The 20,767-nt window shown below is 44.7% G+C and overlaps 2 protein-coding genes across 5 annotated transcripts in view; one reads left to right on the top strand and one right to left on the bottom strand.

The window, feature by feature from the left end:
• The window catches only part of Bdp1 (BDP1 general transcription factor IIIB subunit), an 89,684-nt gene extending 85,059 nt beyond the window's left edge, over positions 1-4,625 (bottom strand). For 3 of the 4 annotated variants that reach the window (XM_075976222.1, XM_075976224.1, XM_075976223.1), the window contains exons 1-2: positions 4,158-4,625; positions 331-607 (exon numbers count right to left, since the gene is read on the bottom strand). In XM_075976222.1, coding sequence (XP_075832337.1) covers positions 331-607; positions 4,158-4,375 — 495 coding nt within the window. In that variant the 5' untranslated portion in view covers positions 4,376-4,625. The remainder of the gene's footprint in view (positions 1-330; positions 608-4,157) is intronic. The other variant, XM_075976225.1, reaches the window with a different exon arrangement.
• Positions 4,626-9,211: 4,586 nt separating this feature from the next.
• On the top strand, positions 9,212-16,727 carry LOC142852821 (small EDRK-rich factor 1). Its single transcript, XM_075977844.1, has 3 exons — positions 9,212-9,382; positions 10,224-10,332; positions 16,455-16,727. The coding sequence occupies exons 1-3, from the start codon at positions 9,376-9,378 to the stop codon at positions 16,525-16,527; spliced, it is 189 nt and encodes a 62-aa protein (XP_075833959.1). The 5' UTR covers positions 9,212-9,375; the 3' UTR covers positions 16,528-16,727.
• Positions 16,728-20,767: the final 4,040 nt, after the last annotated feature.

Below are 20,767 nucleotides of genomic sequence, written 5' to 3'. Positions count from 1 at the left end.
CAGATTCAATCTCGTGTAGCCCAGGGTGGCCTTGAACTCAGAGAGATCCCTCTGTCTCCGAGTCCTGGAATTAAAGGTGTGTGCATTGTTGCCTGGCTACGTAGCTGACTAGTATGGCTGCTTTGTCCTCTGAGCTTCGGCAAGCTTTATTTATTAAAACACAAATAATATACCACTCTATTACTTTGTATTACACAAGATGTTATTTTACACACGAGTCATTATCTGGTATTATTTTCCCATCCATTTCAACACATACTTCTTTTTCTTCTAAAGCTATATATAGAAATCTAGCAGGCAGCATCTAAATTTTGCATTTCTTCAACTTACCTTCTCTTTTCTCAACTCTTCTTTCAGCATCTCTCTCAGTTTCCTGGCCTTGTATATTCGGTATCTATCTGAACACGGGGGCTTGTCTTTAGCTGGAGCAGGGCTGGGCTGCAGAGCATCGTGGTTAACTGCAGACAAGGGTTGACACTGTGAAGGAACACTGACAGTAGGCTTCGCAAGACTAGAAGTGCTTGGCACTCGCTTTCTTCTCTGAGAAACAGTAGAGGATGGTTTGCTGGACTCTTCAACATTATTTTCATCACCAGTCTTTGCATCACTGTTGAAATATAAAAGAAAGAGTGGACGTCATGAATCTTATGCTAGTTTTAAAACTATAGTAAGGTCTCCAGACAGAAAAAAATGCATAAAAACATGACTTCTCGGATTTATGTTGATTAAAACAGAGTTGCAATTGACTTGTTTAAAACTTTCTTAGCCGGATGTGAGAGCTCACACACTATTCCCAGCAAAGGGAAGCTGAGGCAGACAGACTGCCATGAGTCTGAAGCCAAGCAGCTTGAGCTACCTACCAGGTAAGACTATCTCAGAACAAAGCAGGGCTGCTGAGAGGGATAAATGTACTTTTACTCCTCCAGGACCAGAATGGCGCAAAAACACCCGGAACTCTAGCTCTATAGATCCCACACTTTCTGTCCTCCATGGACACCTGCACACACATGACATTCACACACATACTCACACACACACACAAAATCTTCAAACGACAAAAAATAAATTAATAGTTTTTGTGCATGTAAATTCTAAGAAGTCTGTTTAAGTTAATCTTTTTCAAACTTCAATCCCTAAGCCCAACATAAAACATTAATAACATGCTGAGCACGAAACAACAGCTAAGACAATACAAGGCTTAATTAGCAAATTTTTAATAAATAAACAGCTGAGAGGTTTGGACATTTTTGTTTTGCTACATGTCTGTAATCGCAATACTGAGGAAGTGGAAGCAGAAGGATCAGAAAAGTTTACAATCATCCTCAACATACGAGCTGAGGCTAGCTTAGGCTACATGAGACCCTAGCTCAAAAAACAGGAGAAAAAAAAAAGAACTAGTCATATTGACTATGGTACAGATCAGATATAAGTCTCTCAGAAATGGGCTGACGTCACGATTCAAGATTAAGAAAGAGCACTGGCTGCTTGGGTTCAATTCCCAGAACCCAGATGTAGCTCACAACTGTCTGTAACTCCAGTTCCAGGGTATCTAACATCCTCTTCTAGTTTCCATGAGCACCAGGCATGCAAGTGGTGCACAAAGCCAAACACCCGCATGCATAAAATTTCTTAAAAGCAAAAAGCCGTACACCTTCAGTCACATCACAGAGGCAGGCAGATCTCTGAGTTCAAGCCCAGCCTGCTCTACAGAGAGTTCCAGGACAGTCACAGAGAAACCCTGTCTCAAAAAGCAAAAAAAGAAAGAAACCAGAGGTGAAGTTGAATAGCATTAACATCTACTTCTAATAACGCACTTGAGCAGGCAGGATAACTATGGTTGACAATTTTTATCACAAGATTGTTATAGAAAAGATCTGGAATGATCAACACAAAGAAATAATAAACTTTTAAAGTGATATATCATACCATGACACATTCCAAATACATACTAAAATAACACATCATACTCCATAAATAAGTACTATCATTTAACATTGAAAAGGAGGTATAGGGACTTGAGAGATGGCTCATTGGTTAAGAGCACTGGCTGCTCTTTCAGAGGACCCTGGCTCAATTCCCAGCACCCACATGGCAGCTCACAACTGTCTGTAACTCCAGTTCTAAGGGATCTGATACCTTCACATAAACATACATTCATACAGGCAAAACACTAATGCAGATAGATAGATAGATAGATAGATAGATAGATAGATAGATAGATAGATAGATAGATAGATAGATAGATAGACTGACTGACTTTAGGGGGAGATATAAATCAAGATTTTAAGTCTATTTTTATCTTATCATTACTTCTATATAAAGTTGAAGCTATCTTAACCTCTGGTATAATCTCTCTAAAAAGACTTTTAATTTAAACTCTTTTCCTAAAGCTGAAGACAGATAAAACTCAATGGTAGACTGCTTGTCTAATATGCACAAAGCCCTGGGGTTCAGCAAAAACTATGACCCTTAAAACAATGTAACACATCAACCACTGGCATTTTCTACTTTAAATGCATACTCTGTTGGTTTCTACAACTAGCAAAAACCCAGAACAAAATGGTCTCATCAAATAAGGAAAAAGGACTTGGGATGTAGCTAAGCTGGCTGAGTGCTTGGGCGGCATGCATAGAGGCCTGGCTTCCATCGCCTGTGCCACAGGAACCAGGCACAGCTGCACACATCTGCCACTTCAGCATTCAGAAGGCACAGCAGTGGGATCAGGAATTCAAGGGCATCTCCTCATGCACAGTCAGTTCTAGGCCAGCCTGAGCTACATGAAAATTCTCTCTTAAAAAAAAAAAAAGAAAGAAAGAAAAACTGCTGGACATGGTGGCACATGCTTTTAATCCCAGTACTCAGAAGGCAGAGGCGATGGATCTCTTTGTTCCAGGCAAGTCAAAGCCACATAGTGAAATCCTGCCTAAAAAAACAAAACAAAACAAAAACCAACAACAAATTTATGTGTGTGTGTAAATAATCTAGACATCTTAGGACCATGGCCTAAGGGCAATTTATAAACAATCAATCATCATGCATTCACAGCTAACAAAAATATCCAAACCACTTTGAGTAATGACCAACACTAGTATTTTCATTCTAAGTAGAAATTTGGAAATATGGAGAATCATTGAAATATCAAAATAACACAGAGCACCAACTCAGATCACAGAAGAAACGCTGTTGCTATGCAAACGTAATTTGTACCATCTCCCTGTCACTCAACGTGATTAGCAGTTTACTGGCTTCTTCCTCTGTGTAATAGAAAAACTGCAATCATTGTACCATCACCTTTCCTTGTTTTGTTTTTTGAGACAGCGTCTACATAATCCTGACTGTTCTACAACTCACTCCGTAGACCAGGCTGGCCTCGAACTCACAGAGATCCACCTGCCTCAGCTTCTCGATTGCTAGGACTAAATGCATGTGGACTACACTTGGTTCTTGTCACTTTTTTTGAAATTAGTAAATTTGGAGGAACTACTCTTCCATGTCATTCTCAAAACAGTTTATAAAATCATATCTGATCTCAAAATACTGCCCCAAAGGAGGTACTACTGACATCTAAGAGAGGAATAAATTTTCACTGAGGACGGCCTACTTTAAATTCTTAAACTAAGAAGTAGAGTCCTGCATTCAAATATGGCATTTGACGCTAAAGCGAGGCGTCTTAATTCGGGAAACATTGTAACTATAAAGGAGTACACACTCAAACCAAAATAAGCAACCTGAGTTTTTGACAAATTCTGCAGGTGTGGCTCTGACAGGGCGCTTGCCTGACAACGCATGAGGCGCTGGGGTTCAACTGCATCACCGCGTGGAGGGGGAAAAAGAAATTCAAGTAACATTGGTGTTCTCCTTTTAAAAATAAATATTCACAAAATGAAAATCCCAAACTGCTCTCCGAGTAAAGTGCTCCAGGAGAATTAAATTCCTAGTGATAGTGTGCCTATTCGTGAATTCAGAATTGTGAAACCTGAATTCCCATCCCTGTAAAAAAAAAAAGGGGGGGTCTCCTCGAGAATCATGACAGAATCAGCAGTCACACCTTCTGATCAGGGAATTAAACTGCAGCTAGGAGTGGTTTCGTCCAGCTCAAGCCAAAGGCTTGCTGCAGACGAGGTACTCCGCTTCATGCTCGTTCTAGAAGACCATACCTGCTCCTGGGAGCCTTTTCCTGGGGCTCCGCTCCCCCGGAAGCCACCGCAGGCGCAGGCACATCTGTGGGCTCCGCTGGCTTCGGAGCGGACTCGGTGGCAGGCTCGGGAGGCCTGGGAACCTCCGGTACACGTTGGGGATTAAGAGCGGCGGAGCCCCGGGAGCCTCCACCAGGCCTGACATTCGGCTTCACGCTAAGGCGTGCCCTGCGGAACATGGCGGAGCCAGGGGGCCGGGAGCGGCGGCTCCACAGCCGCGCTCAGCCCAGAGCCCCGGCCGCTGCCCGAGGGCTCGGACCCTCGCCCTCCCACACGGCCACAATCACCAGCCCAGCGCTGGCTACCGCAATTTCGCGCCCCCTCCGCCTCCTCCGCTCTCCCGCCACCGCCTCCTCTTCATGACCCTGCCACACTGATAGCTAAGTTTCTCCTCCCCGCGGCCCGGCTCGCAAAGAGGCGCCGGAAATCATAGCGTAATCAAACTGCGCCGCGGCTGACGTCACGCTGCGGGCGCCGGGAACCATAGCAACTGCAACGCTCTGTAGCTTCGGTTACCTGTGAAGCAGAGATTTTGAACTCAACTAGATATTCCTCCTTCTGTAAAACGGCGGGGGTTGTTGAAAAAAGAGTAGGGAAGCAGCTCGATCTTCAGACTCAAACTTGTAAAACACCCCAACTCACAAACCCCGCCCGCAAGGTGCTGGAGTTTGAACCCAAGGCCCCTAGCATAATCGGTATGCACGGTACCACAGAACTTCACGCCCAGCCCACTTAACAGAATCTTTTATGGACTATTAAGGAGTTCTAGAGAAAGGCAAAGTGTGCAAAAATACAAAGCCTGGTGGTGCATTGGGAGACTTAGTCTAGTTGTTACCCTTGCATTGGGGAAAACTTTCCTGGAATAGAGCTGTAAACTGCTACAGTTCCAGTAACGTTGTGGTACTCCCTGGCTCCCGCCAGGAGTACCCTTTGTACTCCCTTTGTACACAACCTCTAACGCTTACAGGAAGGTCACGACAAGTTCCAGGTCAGCACGGACTATCTAGCAAGACCATATCTCAAAAAGACAATAAAATAGTTTGAGAGAAGTGCCTTACCACCAACTCGTACCCAGAGCATAGATAGACACTGGTTTTGTTTTTGAGACAGGGTCTTTGTCTCTCTCTGTCTGTCTCTGTCTCTCTCTCTCTGTCTCTCTCTCTGTGTCTCTCTCTGTGTCTCTCTCTGTCTCTGTCTCTCTCTCTCTCTCTCTCTCTCTCTCTCTCTGTCTCTCTCTGTCTCTCTCTCTCTCTCTCTCTCTCTCTCTCTCTCTCTCTCTCTCTCTCTCTCTCTCTGTCTCTCTCTCTCTCTAAGAATTACGTATTTAAGCCGGGCGATGGTGGCGCACGCCTTTAATCCCAGTACTCAGGAGTTCGAGACCAGCCTGGTCTACAGAGCTAGTTCCAGGACAGGCTCCAAAGCCACAGAGAAACCCTGTCTCAAAAAAAAAAAAAAACAAAAAAAAAGAACAACGTATTTATTAGGTACAGTGTTCTGCCTGCATGCGTACCTATACAACAGAAGAGAGCACCAGATCTCATTATAGATGGTAGTGAGCCACTAGGTGGTTGCTGGGAATTGAACTCAGGACCTTTGGGAAAAAAGTCAGAGCTCTTAACCACTGAGCCATATCTCCAGCCCCGAGGCAGGGCCTCTTATAGCCAAGACTGGCCTTCAGTTTTTGGTCCTCCTGCCTCCACATGCTGAGTGCTGAGATTACAGGCATGCATGTGTTACCCATGCCCTGCTAGAAAGAAAAAGAAGTTTATGAGTATGGAGGGTTTGTGCTGTGTGTGGGTGCTCAGGGGAGCCAGAGAGCTACCGGTGTTTCTCAGACTCCTGATGTAGCTGCTGGGAACCAAAAAGTGCCCACTGGAACAGCAGAAAATGATCCTAACAACTGAGCCATCTCTCTAACTCCCCGCCTCTACTGAGAAATTTTAAATTGAGTAAAACAATTCTTGTGTGAAGAAATGGCAAATGGTTACCTATTGAAAGAGAAGCTATGAAATACTTCATAGGAAGACATTCACTAAACCTGCTTTAGTACACCTTAATGTGAGCATAGTGCCTATCAAATATTATTATCCTCTGACTTTACACATTCATGTCAGTATTCTTAATCTGCTTCCAGAGATAGTTAACACAACAATAAGTAAGACATTCTGTACTACAGAGGTGAAAATACAAAACAAATGAACAAGATAATTAGGAATATTAAATGTGGGCTGGAGAGCTGACTCAGAGAAAAGCTGCCTGCTTTTCTAGAGGTCCTGAATTCAATTCCCAGCAACCACGTGGTGGCTCATAACCATAATGAGATCTGGTGCCCTCTTCTAGCCTGCAGGCATACAAGCTGGTAGAATACTGTATATCTAATAAATAATCTTTTTTAAAAAAATTAAATGTGATGAAAGAGACTTCAAGGGTTATACAATAGGAGTCCTGGTGCACTGGCAGTAAGGCCTTTATGATGGAAGGAAAAAATAGGCAGCCCTAAGATTTACTCTGTAGAACTGAAGAATGACAATACTCATTGAATTGGAGACACAAATCCATGACACAGAAAAGCATAAATCTCTATCTTTTTTAAAGGAAAATATTGTAAGAACATCCTATTTGGGTGTGGTTGAAAGTGCCTTGACCCCAATACTTGAGAAACAGAGGTAGAAGGATCGTAAGTTCAAGGTCGTCCTCAGCTGTACAGCCGAGGCAGAGGCAGGCGGATCTCTGTGAGTTCGAGACCAGCCTGGTCTACAGAGTTATTTCCAGGACAGGCTCCAAAGCCACAGAGAAACCCTGTCTTGAAAAACCAAAAAAGGGCTGGAGAGATGGCTCAGCGGTTAAGAGCATTGCCTGCTCTTCCAAAGGTCCTGAGTTCAATTCCCAGCAACCACATGGTGGCTCACAACCATCTGTAATGAGACCTGCAGGAAGAATACTGTATACATAATAAAAAACAAACAAACAAATAAATATTTAAAAAAAGAAAAACCAAAAAAAAAAGTTCCGAGACAGCCTGGGCTACATGAACCCCCCCCCCCACACACACACACACTTCGGAAACAGGAGAGATGGTTCCGCAGTTAAGCACTTGCTGCTCCATCATGAGGACCACAGATTGCATCCCAGCATCCTCGTCAGGTAGTTCATAAATGTAAGTCCAGCTCCAAAGGAGCCAACATCCTCTTATCCTCTTTTTGCTTCTGAGGGCGCTCTCTCTCTCTCTCTCTCTCTCTCTTTCTCTCTCTCTCTCTCGTGTGTGTGTGCGCACAAAATAAATAATGTTCTAGTTTTCTCTAATGTTCTCCCAACATTTCTCTCTGAAACAGAGCTGGAGTCTCACTGTGTAGCTTTGACTGTCCTAGAACTATGCTTGGAATGTAGAGCAGGCTGCCCTCGAACTCAAATTTATCAGGACTGAGACCTGCCTGTCTCTGCTTCTGCAGTGCTGAAACTAAAGACATGCTCCCAGCCCTCTGGAAGAAACTCAATGTATTCTGCGTGTATAGGGAATATTCTTGTAACCTCACAACTCAAAAAATATAACTTCAGGCACATATTCATTCAAAGAATCCATACATGAAGCTCAGGAGGTAGCTGTATGAGATTCTTATGTGTAGACAAGAGGAAATACACTTAAAACCCCAAACCAACTATATATCTTTTGTGCGTATGTGGTTTTTCAAGACAGGATTTCTCTGTGTAACAACATTGACTGTCCTGGAACTGGCTTCAAATTCCCAGAGATCCACCTGTCTCTGCCTCGCGAGTGTTGGGATTAAAGGCATGCACCACCACCGTGCAGCAGCTTCCTGTTTTTTAAGCAAGAGGTAGACACGTCTCACTGTGCAGCTCAAGTCAGCCTCAAACGTGTAGTGCTGCCTCAGTCGTCCTAGCATGAGGAGTACAGTCACATGCCACCACTCTGGCTTCCTCTTCCTCCTGCCCTCTTACTATGAATATTGTGTGTGGGGATTCAAATCCAGGGCTTTGCATACTCTAAATAAGTGTCTGCCACTGAACTCTATTCCTGATCCCCAGATCATCTCTTGTCGCTATATACAGCTGAGCCAGAGAGCCTTTTCTCCTCCTTGGGCACTCAGGAAGGGTTCACTAGGTAGAAGCACACACGTGATCTGAGCAGTTCTGAACAGGACAGTGTGTGATGTGAGAAGGGCAAGAAGTGTGCAAGGCTCTCTGGGGTAAAAGAACAATACATAGAAGGTAACATACGGAGCAATACTGTCTTAGTTAGCGTGTCTATTGTTGTGAAGGGACACCATGACCACGGCAACTCTTAGAAAGGAAAATATTCCATTGGGTGCCTTACAGTTCAGAGGTTTAGTACATCATCATCATGGTGGGAAATGGCAGTGTGCAGGCAGACATGGTGCTGGAGAAGGGCCTGAGAATTCTGCATCTTTATCCAAAGGCAACAGGAAGTGAACTGCAACGCTGGGCATAGCTTGAGCACAGGAGACCTCAAAGCCCAACCTCACGGTGACAGGCTTCCTCCAACAAGACTACACTTACTCCAGCAAGGTCACACCTCATAATAGTGCCATTCCCTAGAGGGGCATTTTCTTTTTTTTTCTTTTTTTTTCTTTTTTTTTCTTTTTTTTTGGTTTTTCGAGACAGGGTTTCTCTGTGGTTTTGGAGGTTGTCCTGGAACTAGCTCTTGTAGACCAGGCTGGTCTCGAACTCACAGAGATCCGCCTGCCTCTGCCTCCCAAGTGCTGGGATTAAAGGCATGCGCCACCACCGCCCAGCTGGCATTTTCTTTCAAAGCACCACAGTGACTGCATACTGCACTTGACCAAGTATTTCTCTCTTTGCACATGTATATGCACGTGTGTCTTCATGTGTGCACAGTGCACATGGAGGTCAAAGGACAACTTTAGGTGCCATCTTCAGGAGCTGGTCACGTTTTCTTAGGCCGGCGGGGCGTGGTCGCGGGGGGAGCGAGAGGTCCCGGGCGCGCACGCGCAGTGGCTCTCCGTCCACGCCGCGGCTGTTGTGGGTCGGTGGGCGGGGCGGCTGGCTGACAGAGCGAGGCCGCACCGTGGGCTCGCGCGGGGCTCAGCTTCTTCAGCGCCGGGCGCGGGCGGCTGCCAAGCGTGCCAGCGGCCGCTGTTTCTCTGAGTCGCTGTCTTCCAGGCTCCGGCCGGTGGTCGGCATGGCCCGTGAGTGTGCGGACCGTTTGAGGGACACGGGGGTTGCGGGGGGGGGGGGGTCGGCGCCCAGCGGGGGGAGAGGGCGGGACACACACGCACACTCATACACGCACACTTACACACACGCCCTCGCGCGCAGGCATGACAGGTGCCCGCCCCCCAGGTGTGGGTGTGCGTGGGGACCGCACCCACCGAGAGCGTCTGCGAGCGCCGGCGGGAGCAGGACCTGTAAGGGTTCCTGAGGTCGGAAAGGCTCGGGGGAGCCCCGGTGCCCTCCAGCTCTTTTGTTTGGTCCTCGAAGGTGGCGGTCCTTGAGCTCAGCCTCTGCTGGCGGTGACAGGCGAACTGCAATGGGCTGAACCGATCTGGGGCGAACGACACGGGACATCTGACCATCTCTCTTCACACATACCCAACAAAGGCAGAACTTCCTTTGTGTCTGGCGTGGGTACATAACCACTGGAATGGCTATTTTTAGTTTTAAAAGTTTTTATTATTTTTATTTTATTTGGGTTTTTCGAGACAAGGTTTCTCTCTGTAGCCCTGGCCATCCTGAAACTCACTCTGTGGACCAGGTTGGCCTTGAACTCAGAGATTCACTTGCCTCTGCCTCCCACGTGCCGGGATTAAAAGCTGCTAGTGGACACCTATATTGGTACCATAATATACTTTAGTTCTTGAGTGTTTCCACTTCAGCTTCCTCCTTGTCAATCTCAGAATAACTATGCGATACTCTGCTTTCTTAGTAATAACAATAAATAAAACTTTAAGGCTCATTAATAAAGACCCTTTAATTTAGTTACTGATAATTTTGAGGATGGGAAAAGAACATGGCTTTTTATCATTGTAGGTGGAAATCAAAGAGAACTTGCCCGCCAGAAAAATATGAAGAAAACCCAGGAGATTAGCAAAGGAAAAAGGAAAGAGGATTGCTTGACTGCCTCCCAGAGAAAGCAGCGGTGAGTGGTCCTGAGAGAACTTTCATGTCAGTGGTGGTTTGACTGCCGGGTTTCTAGAATGAGTGAAGAACATTCTTAAACCCCTGCTGGAACTGAGCCTTGCCTACACTAAGGGTTAACACTGCGGATCTGGGTAGCCCTAAGTCTACTAAAACCATGCACTGGCGTCATCGTCCCAGCCTGTGGATGAGGAATTTCAAGCCCTGAAGCTGTCAACTGTTTGCAGAGACTCTCTTGTAGCTCCTATAAACTGTAAGGACTTTATTAGAGAAAACAGCAAACCCCCTCCCTATGTAAGTGTGTTAGATGAATAGGATACAATGTCTCCAAAGCAGACAGCTTGCCCCAAGGAGTCAGAATAACAAGTGGCTCAGTTACAGAGATCGGCTTTCTGGCGGGCTTCTGGAGGTCCATTGGGTTTGGAGTGAAGATACAGACACAGGATTGATATAAGGTCTTTGTGCACCAGGTGCTGGTGGCGGTGGCCTTTAATCCCAGCACTGGGGAGGCAGAGGCAGAGGCAGAGGCAGAGGCACACAAATCTCTGTGAGTTTGAAGCCAGCCTGGTTTACAAAGACAGTTCCAGGACAGCCAGGGTCACACAGAGAAACCCTGTTTTGAAAAACCAAAAGAAAACAAAAAGAAGACCTTATGCTACTCAGAGGCCAGCATAGGCTACAGAGACCTACGGACCATGTCTCAAAAAAAAAAAAAAAAGTGGGAGGTAAGCACTGAGGGTATAGCTCAGCAGTAGGGAACACTTGCCTAACATCTGTACAGCTGTTCCATCAAGCTGTTCCATCAAGCTGTACAGCACTTGAGATGACTGGGTATGACAGGTAACACATAGCTGCCCCATAAGCACTTTAATGCCCAGGGCATAGTGTCGCTCAGTTGTAATCCTAGAACTCAGGAAGCGGATGCAAGAGAATTAGGAACTTGAGCCTGTCCTAGACTATGTGACAAGGTAGTCCCAACAGATGATAAATGCTTTACAATTTTCTTTTACATTTATTGTGTGTGTCTTGTTGGCCCAAGAAAAATCTTTAATGAGGTTGCAGATTACCATGTTCAAAGGGGAGTGGACGAACTGGGAGCATGGTTCAGTGTTACATCACATGCTTTGGATACTTGAGCTGCAGGTTCAATCCCCAAACCACACATACATAACAAGAAATTCAAGTTATAAGTTCTATCATCATATAGAATAAGAGAAACAGGGAACCGGAGCACGTGAATCTCATCCTCCTGGCGAGCTCCATGAGGACAAGGATCTTAGCTGGAGAAAGATCTCAGTGTCACGTGCCTCACATGCCTGAAGTCCTGGGTTTACTCCCCTGTGCTGGGGATTTATTTCATTGAGGATCTTTTTCACTTAACTCTGTCACTGAGCTACATACACTGCATATTCTAAAGTGAGATTTCATTGATCTTAAGGAAGTTGGAGGTTAGGTGTGCTTCAGTGTGGCTGATTACACAATCCTTTACATAGGGGTCATCTTGCAAACCGCCAAAGCCATTTCTCCGCATCCTGTTCTAATTTAATTGTGATGAGATGAGACTGGGCGTTAGAAATAAAAACACAATGCCTCGGGTTCAATCCCAGCTCTGCAAAAAACCAGGAGTGACACACGCTTGTAATCCCAACACTTAGGAGGTGGAAGCAGAAAAATCAGAAGCTCAGATCATCCTCAGTTTGCATCAAGTTTAAGGCCAGCCCATATGGTGAGACCCTCTGTGGTTATGGGATGGGAGCATGCTAGGGCTGAAGATGAAACTCATCATCTGGTAGAGCCTTTGTCTAACATATATGAGGCTCCGAATTTGATCCTCCTCTGCCTCTTCTTTCCCGCAAAGCACACCAAACAAGTTTTATTATACCTATCTTAGTTAAACCATGGTTGAGACTTCTTAGTCAATGAGATCAAATCCCTTATTGGAAGAGGCACGTAGGTCCTTGTGCTCACAGAGAAGCACTGGGAAACCAGGAATGTTAAATACACAGAGATGTCACTTCAAAGGAGAGATGTATAACCTGTGCTCCAACCCAGAAGGCTGGGAACAGAACATAGCAGGGACCTTTGTGCTGTCTGTGTGGCCAGGACACAGTGGCTCCTGTAGACCCTTATCTTGAGCATGTTTATCTCGGTCAATCTGTAGCTCTCTCCTTCCCTAGATCTTTATTGTGATCTTCTCTTGAGCCTGTTTCCTTGGTTAATCTATAGAACCTACCCTATAGAAAATGTCACTTGTAGATCACTAGGAGTTTTGATGTAGTCATGTCTTAAGCTTTGTTGTGCACGCAAGATTGAACTAATTATCACCAGGAAACTTTTCCCAAATTTTGTTGTGCTTAAATATGCCTAAAACAAAGTACCCAGTTCTAGACTCTCAAAGTTTGAACCAACACCAGCTGCTGAGTCCTCTTGAGCTGAACAGCCTTCTTTTTTTTGATTTTTTTATAATTATTATTATTTTTTTTAATTTTTTATTGAGAAAAAAGTTTCCGCCTCCTCCCAGCCTTCCATTTCCCTCCCCCTCCTCCCACCCTCCCCCCTCCCCCCACTCCTCTCCCCCTTCCTCTCTAGTCCAAAGAGCAGTCAGTGTTCCCTGCCCTGTGGAAAGTCCAAGGTCCTCCCCCCTCCGTCCATATCCAGGAAGGTGAACATCCAAACTGGCTAGGCTCCCACAAAGCCAGAACATGAAGTAGGATCAAAACCCCATGCCATTGTCCTTGGCTTCTCATCAGCCTTCATTGTTCACCATGTTCAGAGAGTCCGGTTTTATCCCATGCTTTTTCAGTCACAGTCCAGCTGGCCTTGGTGAGCTCCCAATAGATCAGCCCCACTGTCTCGGTGGGTGCACCCCTCGTGGTCCTGACTTCCTTGCTTATGTTCTCCCTCCTTCTGCTCTTCATTGGGACCTTGGGAGCTCAGTCCGGTGCTCCAGTGTGGGTCTCTGTCTCTATCTCCATCCATCACCAGATGAAGGTTCTATGGTGATATGCAAGATATTCATCAGTATGGCTATAGGATAGGGTCATTTCAGGTTCCCTATCCTCATCTGCCCAAGGAATTAACTGGGGACATCGCCTTGGGCTCCTGGGAGCCACTCTAGGTTCAAGTCTCTTGCCAACCCTAAGGTGGCTCCCTTAACTAAGATTTGTGCTTCCCTGCTCCCCTATCCAACCTTCCTTTATCCCAATCATCCTGTTTCCCCAAGTTCCCCCCATCCTCCCCTTCTCATTTTTCTCTCCCCATCTCCCCTTACCCCCATCCCACCCCACCCCACCCCCAAGATCCCAATTTTTCCCTGGCAATTTTGTCTACTTCCCATAGCCAAGAGGATAACTGTATGTTTTTCTTTGGGTTCACCTTCTTATTTAGCTTCTTTAGGATCACCAATTATAGACTCCGTGACCTTTATTTATGGCTAGAATCCAATTATGAGTGAGTACATCCCATGTTCATCTTTTTGGGTCTGGGTTACCTCACTCAGGATAGTGTTTTCTATTTCCATCCATTTGCATGCAAAATTTGAGAAGTCATTGTTTTTTACCGCAGCGTAGTACTCTAATGTGTATGTATTCCACACTTTCTTCATCCATTCTTCCATTGAAGGACATCTTGGTTGTTTCCAGGTTCTGGCTGTTACAAATAATACTGCTATGAACATAGTTGAACAAATGCTTTTGTCATATGATAGGGCATCTCTTGGGTATATTCCCGAGTGGTATTGTTGGGTCCAGGGGTAGGTTGATCCCGAATTTCCTGAGAAACCGCCACACTGCTTTCCAAAGTGGTTGCACAAGTTTGCATTCCCACCAGCAATGGGTGAGTGTACCCCTTTCACCACAACCTCTCCAGCAAAGGCTATCCTTGGTGTTTTTGACTTTAGCCATTCTGACAGGTGTAAGATGATATCTCAAAGTTGTTTTGATTTGCATTTCCCTGATTGCTAGGGAAGTTGAGCATGACCTTAAGTGTCTTTTGGCCATTTGAACTTCTTCTGTTGAGAATTCTCTGTTCAGTTCAGTGCCCCATTTTTTAATTGGGTTAATTAGCATTTTAAAGTCTAGTTTCTTGAGTTCTCTATATATTTTGGAGATCAGACCTTTGTCTGTTGCGGGGTTGGTGAAGATCTTCTCCCAGTCAGTAGGTTGCCTTTTTGTCTTGGTGACAGTGTCCTTTGCTTTACAGAAGCTTCTCAGTTTTAGTAGGTCCCATTTATTCAATGTTGCCCTTAATGTCTGTGCTGCTGGGGTTATACATAGGAAGCGATCTCCTGTGCCCATCTGTTGTAGGGTACTTCCCACTTTCTCTTCTATGAGGTTCAGTGTTGAACAGCCTTCTTATATCATGTGATCATTACTCTCTGCTGGCCTTAGTGGTCACAGAGACCCCCACACCTTAATTATCTCTTGTTTCATGATTGTTTATGTGTGTACATGCTTCAGGTGCTTATAAGGGTGTAAACATGTGTGTGAATGTGGAGGCCAGAGTTGATATCAAGTATGTTTCCTCCGTCACTCTCCACTATTTTCGACAGGGTCTCTCACTAAATATGAAGCTCACCAGTTTGACTAGGCTGGCAGGCCAAATGAACTTGAGAGACGTGCCTGTCTAAGCCCTGCCCCTCCAGCCTGAGGTTTTAGACACACACCGCCAGGCCCTGCTTTGTACATGGATTTTGTGGATCCTCCTGCTTGTGCAGCAGGAACTGTAGAGACATCCCCACAGGCCCAGTGACAGCGACTGATAGAGCAATAAACCTGCCTTAGGTTTCTGTTAGCTCTCCTTGGAGTGAAACGAGTATACATCAGGGATCTGAAATGTCCTTTTTATTGGAGAATCTATTCTAGCCTGTCCCAGAAAAAGCATTGTTTAGCTAATACTCACTCCCTTCAAATGTACTACATGTGACATACACTCTACCCATTATGACCCTGAAAGTGGTGTTCACACCAGGGTGAAGAATAGAAGAGTGAGGTTATGGTTTGGTGTTGTTTGAAGCCCAAAGTCTCATTATAGCTCACACTTGAACTTGGGATTCTTCTGCCTCAGCTTTGCAAATTATTGGTGCCAGGCATTAGCCACCACATCTGACTTGTGGCTCTGAATTTGAGTGATATTACTAAAGTCATATAGCAAATACCAAAGCTTGATTTGAAGCATAAAAATAACTTTACTTGTTCTTAATTCCACTTAGTGAATTCCAATTAATTAATATCTTTGTAGCTTTTCCTTTTTTTTCAATTGTACTTATAAAAGTGTCCTCTTAGAGAATTAGCCAATACTGAATTAAAACCTAATTCTGAATTTAAGTGTTAACAACATAGAAAAGATTCATGATTTTGAAATTAGCCAGACCTTGGTATTTATGTGATTTGAGGCAAATAGATCATTTAGCTAAGGTAGTTTGGCTGTAGTTCATAGTTACATGACGTGAAGATTCAACCAGGGAGATAACAAAGGTTATGAAAGTTTTTCTAATACCATGTATTTCTTTATCATAATCCAATGTTAAGTGTTGATCATTTTATTTGGGGCTTTAAAAAGTTGGATTGTTGTAATTCCAACACTCGAGAAGTGAAGGTAAGAGGATCAAGAGTTGAAAGTCTTTTTTGGCTGTGTATCAGTTTGAAGGCCATCCCTGGGCTATATGAGACCCTTTCTCAAAACAAACAAAACAAAAACAAACAAAAAGACAGAAAAGAATTATAATATTTTTACTGGAGCCCTAGGCGTCTGTTAGGGTATATAGGAGACTACCTAAATGCACTGAGGCAGTGGCAGGTAGATTTCCGTGAGTTTGAGGCTAGTCTGGTCTACACCGTGAATTCAAGGACAGCCATGGTTACACAGTGAGACTCTGTCTCCTCACTTTCTTCTCTCCCCATTGAAATGAAAGTGTTTTGAGATATTTAATGCCTAAGGCCATGATAACAGTAACATGGTGTTCAACTGCCTTTCCGTTCTTTGCTTTTCTATTTGTAGAAAACATGGCTGTTTTTGTCTTCTTTTACGTTGTCTTTTAATGAACCAAAAAGGTCATGTAGAGAAGCAGTGGCAGCATGAAAGCGGTTTTCCTGTGAAAACATAATACTCTTCTCTCTCTTCCAGGGACTCTGAGATCATGCAACAAAAGCAGAAGATAGCCAATGAGAAGAAGTCCATGCAGACAAGAGAAAAGTGATGACTGGCTTTTTGGCAAACCTGGGTGCTATTGCCAGTGGGGTGCATCATAAGCTCTAAGATCAAAATTCCTCAGAGTGACTAATCATTACCTGTGTTATTACTTATCCTTATAAAACTGTCTATTTTAAACTTTACTTTTCACCCTTACTTATGTTTTAAGACCATTCTCAAAGAATAAAACACTGACCATGCATGTAACATATTGGTGAATATTACTTTTATCAGTAGAGAACATTTATGTAATTTATTAAACAGGCAATGTACACTTGCCTTGCTAGGACCACAGTGCCTGACAAGGGGAAGGAAGTTGAGGCAGAACAGATGGGCTCATGGTCTCAGGATTTCTCTCCTTCATAGAAAGGAGAGCAGAGCAGAGCAGCTCAGTTCATGGTAGGAAGAGCACATAGCAGAGGAGTCCAAGCCTGGACAGGAACCTGGCTAACGTTCAAAGTCCTGTCCTTAACGACCTCGTCCCTCCACTAGGCCTCATCTCCTAAAAGTTCCATAGCCTCCCCAAATAGAACCACCAGGTGGGAATAAGCATTCAAACTATGAGCTTTGGGAGATATTTCAGAGGTGAGCAACAATGGGTCATGTGATTCAGGAGTAGGATCTTTTATATAAATCCAGAATATATTTTCAATATTCACTATACTTTTATTATTTTTTATTTATGTGTATTGATGTTTTTCTGCATGAGGATGTCAGGTACTCTGGAACTGGAGTTAGAGACAGCTGTGAGCTGCCATGTTGGTGTTGGGAATTGAACCTGGGTCCTCTGGAAGAGCAGCCAGTGTTCTTCACTGCTGAGCCATCTCTCCAGCCCCATAAATCTGGAATCTTGGTCATACACTTCATTTAGTAGTTTGACTTTGTTTTTGTTATTTTCTGAAACAATTTTATTCTGTAACCCACGCTAGTCTTACATATATAGCAGTCCTCCTGCCTTGACCTTCTGAGTTCTGGGATTGTGTGGCCACAGTGATAGCCTAACATAGATCTTCAAGTTTTTGTCTGTTAAAAATTTTCTTAAATGTTTAAATACTTATTTAGTATTAAATAAGTTTAAATACTTATTTAGTATTTGTATGTATAGAATGGAGACTTTTCTCCCTCTCACCTGTCTCCCACTGGACCAGTTTCTCTCTGCCCACCTGTTTCCAAGTAACCACTCAGAGGCTTAGTATCAGTTACAATTGTTTGGCCAATGGCTTAGGCTTCCTCCTGGCTAGCTCTAACTATCAATTAACCCATTTCTATTAGTTTATACTTTACCTCATAGCTTGCTTCCCTGGCAGCTACATGGTCTCTCCCTGACTCTGTCATCTCTCTGTCTTTTTGGAATTCCTGCCTAGCTTTAATCTGCCTGTCCATTGTCCAAAAACTCTTTATTCATCAGCCAATAAAAGTAACACAATAAACAGAAGGACCTCCCCCATCGGCCACAATGCTAGCCTAAAGTGGATCTTTAAGTTTTTGTCTATTATAAATTTTCTTACATTTTGAGTATCTATTTAGCATGTATATGCGAGGTACAGAGGCACATAGAGATGAGAGAACAACACAGGGGAGCCATTTCTCACCATCCACCATGGAGCTCTAAGGGAATTTAACTCAGCTCGGTGGCAAGTGCCTTAATCAGCTAGGCCATCTGATAGTTCCCACACAACTTTCGTGTTGTATTTTGTTGTTTTAGTTTGGTTTCAATAACCGAGACATTTTACAATCCCACCATGAATGTGTGAAAGTTTCACTGCTCTCCACGTCACCACTTCCTCTTTTGGGGGCTGATACCCCAAAGAGCAAGCTGCACGAGCATGTAGTACACAACCTAGGACAAGCATGGAGATGGATTTTCTGACTCTGGCCCTTTCTGGAGACATTGGTGGTATTGTATTACTCTTGCTTAAACATCATGTTTTTAGTCTTATAAAATTTCTACCTTTTGGCTATGATATTTTTAAATCCTTATGATATAAGGATCCCAGCTCCTATTACAGGGGAACCAAAGCCTCCTCTCCAGCCAATTGATAAAGGGGGATTTATGGTCCTTCTTGGGCAGGGGCTATGTCCTCATTAGCATAGAATTTGTAGAAGACTGATCATCTTTGAGCTCCTCAGAAAGAGGCCTGGGGATTGTCACAGGGCACTAGGGTACCTTTCCCAGATATTTTGCCTGCTTGTACAGCTGGGAGCATTCATTCTTAACAAATGCTGTCTATGACCATCATTATTGGTGTCCTTGCTCCAATGTTTTTATTCTGGGACAAAAAGCCCAGAAATCTCATTGGGCACTACTGGGTTGCCCTATTGGCTATGCCCTATTCTAAGTTGTCCCATATTATATAAAATATGTTTGTTATTGCCGGGCTGTCCCCTGTCCTGGGAGGCTCCATTTTACTTTGAGACAGGGTCTCACTGTGGACCTCTGACTGGCCTAGAACTTCCTATATGTAGACCAGGCTGGCCCTCAACTCATACCTGCTTGCCTCTGGAAACTCCATCCTGCAAGTAGTTTCTGACTCCATTAGGGGGAGGTTGACCGCAGCCTCTGGGTACACCATGCACCATCTGTTGGGAACCATCCAGTACAGACTGGTAAGTGACTTATTCCTGAGAGTCGAAAATGTAAATTTGATGGGAGTCAATCTGTAAATTTTCTGGGATTGAAACTATGGGTGGCACACGCCTTTAATCCCAGCACTTGGGAGCCAGAACTAGGCAGATCTCTGTGAATTCGAGGCCACCCTGGTCTACAAGAGTTAGTTCCAGGACAGGCTCCAAAGCTCCAGAGATACCCTGTCTCAAAAATTAAGGAAGGAAGGGGAAGGGGGAGAGAGAGAGGGAGGGAGAGAGAGAGAGAGAGAGAGAGAGAGAGGGGAAACTAACTATGGGGTCACAAGTGTATATCAAAATCCTATCAGATACAAGAGCTAGTTCCAGGACAGGCTCCAAAACCACAGAGAAACCCTGTCTCGAAAAACCCAAAAAAAAAAAAAAAAAAAAAAAAATCCTATCAGGAAAACCAGGCCCAAGAACTTATCAGTCACACCAGACCAAGGAAATGGTCAGCCCCTCACCTGGGACCCGTTATGAAATGGTAACACTGCAATGGAAAGCCCTATACCACCAATCCATCACCTGATACAGTTATGTGTTGTGTGCATCAAGAACCAACAAGCAGAGGATGCCTGAAAGGGTGTGTGTGTGGGGGGGGTCAAACCAGAGCCTTGACAGGCACTCCTAGTAGCCCTGATAGAGACCAGAGCCATGACAGGTTTCTAACAGCCCCTGCCAGGACCAGGCCTTAGTTTAGGTTTACTGGAGGTGGCTGGAGGTGAGCAAACAGTTCTGGGGGCGGGGGTAGGAGGTGGGAACACAGCTGAGGGGCAACCAATCACCGGGCGCCCCCTTGGCCTTCTGCTGTCTCAGCAAATAGCTTTCCCTACCCTGCTGTTGAAAGGTCCCTACCACTAGGACCCCAATCAGCCCCGAGACTAACTTTTCTCCACCAATCAGTACCAGATTAATCCCTCCTCCTTGGATTTCCTCTAACTCTGCTTAAAAGGAGCTTGCAACCTTCTTGGGGGGGGGTCGCCATGAGCCACCCCAACGCTGGAATTAATACAGCGCTCTTGTTTATTACATACGTGATTCTTGGTCTTCTCTTGGGGGCTTCTTTTGGACCGTAACAATGCCTTTATTGTGCAGCTCTATCGGGTTACGTGCCATTGTTAATACTAAATAGTAAAACTATTGTTTAAAAAGGAAAACAAATTTGACAGAATCTGTAATCCGCAAACTCGGGAAGCTGAGATAGTAAAGACCAGCATAGGCTATATTTATTCATTTATTTATTTTGGTTTTTCTAGACAGGGTTTCCCTGTGTAGCTTTGGAGCCTTTCCTGGAACTCACTCTGTAAACCAGGCTGGCCTCGAACTCACGGAGATCCACCTGCCTCTGCCTCCCAAGGGCTGAGATTAAAGGCGTGCGCCACCACCGGCCGGCTCAGCACGGGCTATAAGGCGAGGCTGAGCTACAAGTGTGGGACTCTGACTTGAAAAACGAAAAAGGAGGGGGAGGAAAGAAAATAAGTTGGAAGAAGAGAGGGGAAAAGAAGAGAAAGAGCTAGAAGAAAGCGAAAGGAAGAAAGACGAGAGAGCCGTGACAGGAGTGGGAAGCCGATTAGCCATTCGCCTAAAACGCGCGGAGCATCTCTCGTTGCCTCCCGGCCACC

The sequence above is a fragment of the Microtus pennsylvanicus genome, chromosome 6, assembly GCF_037038515.1.
Source record: "Microtus pennsylvanicus isolate mMicPen1 chromosome 6, mMicPen1.hap1, whole genome shotgun sequence".
NCBI classification, from domain to species: domain Eukaryota; kingdom Metazoa; phylum Chordata; class Mammalia; order Rodentia; family Cricetidae; genus Microtus; species Microtus pennsylvanicus.
Note: the sequence above shows the minus strand (reverse complement) of the source record. Positions and strands in the feature narration are given on the sequence as shown.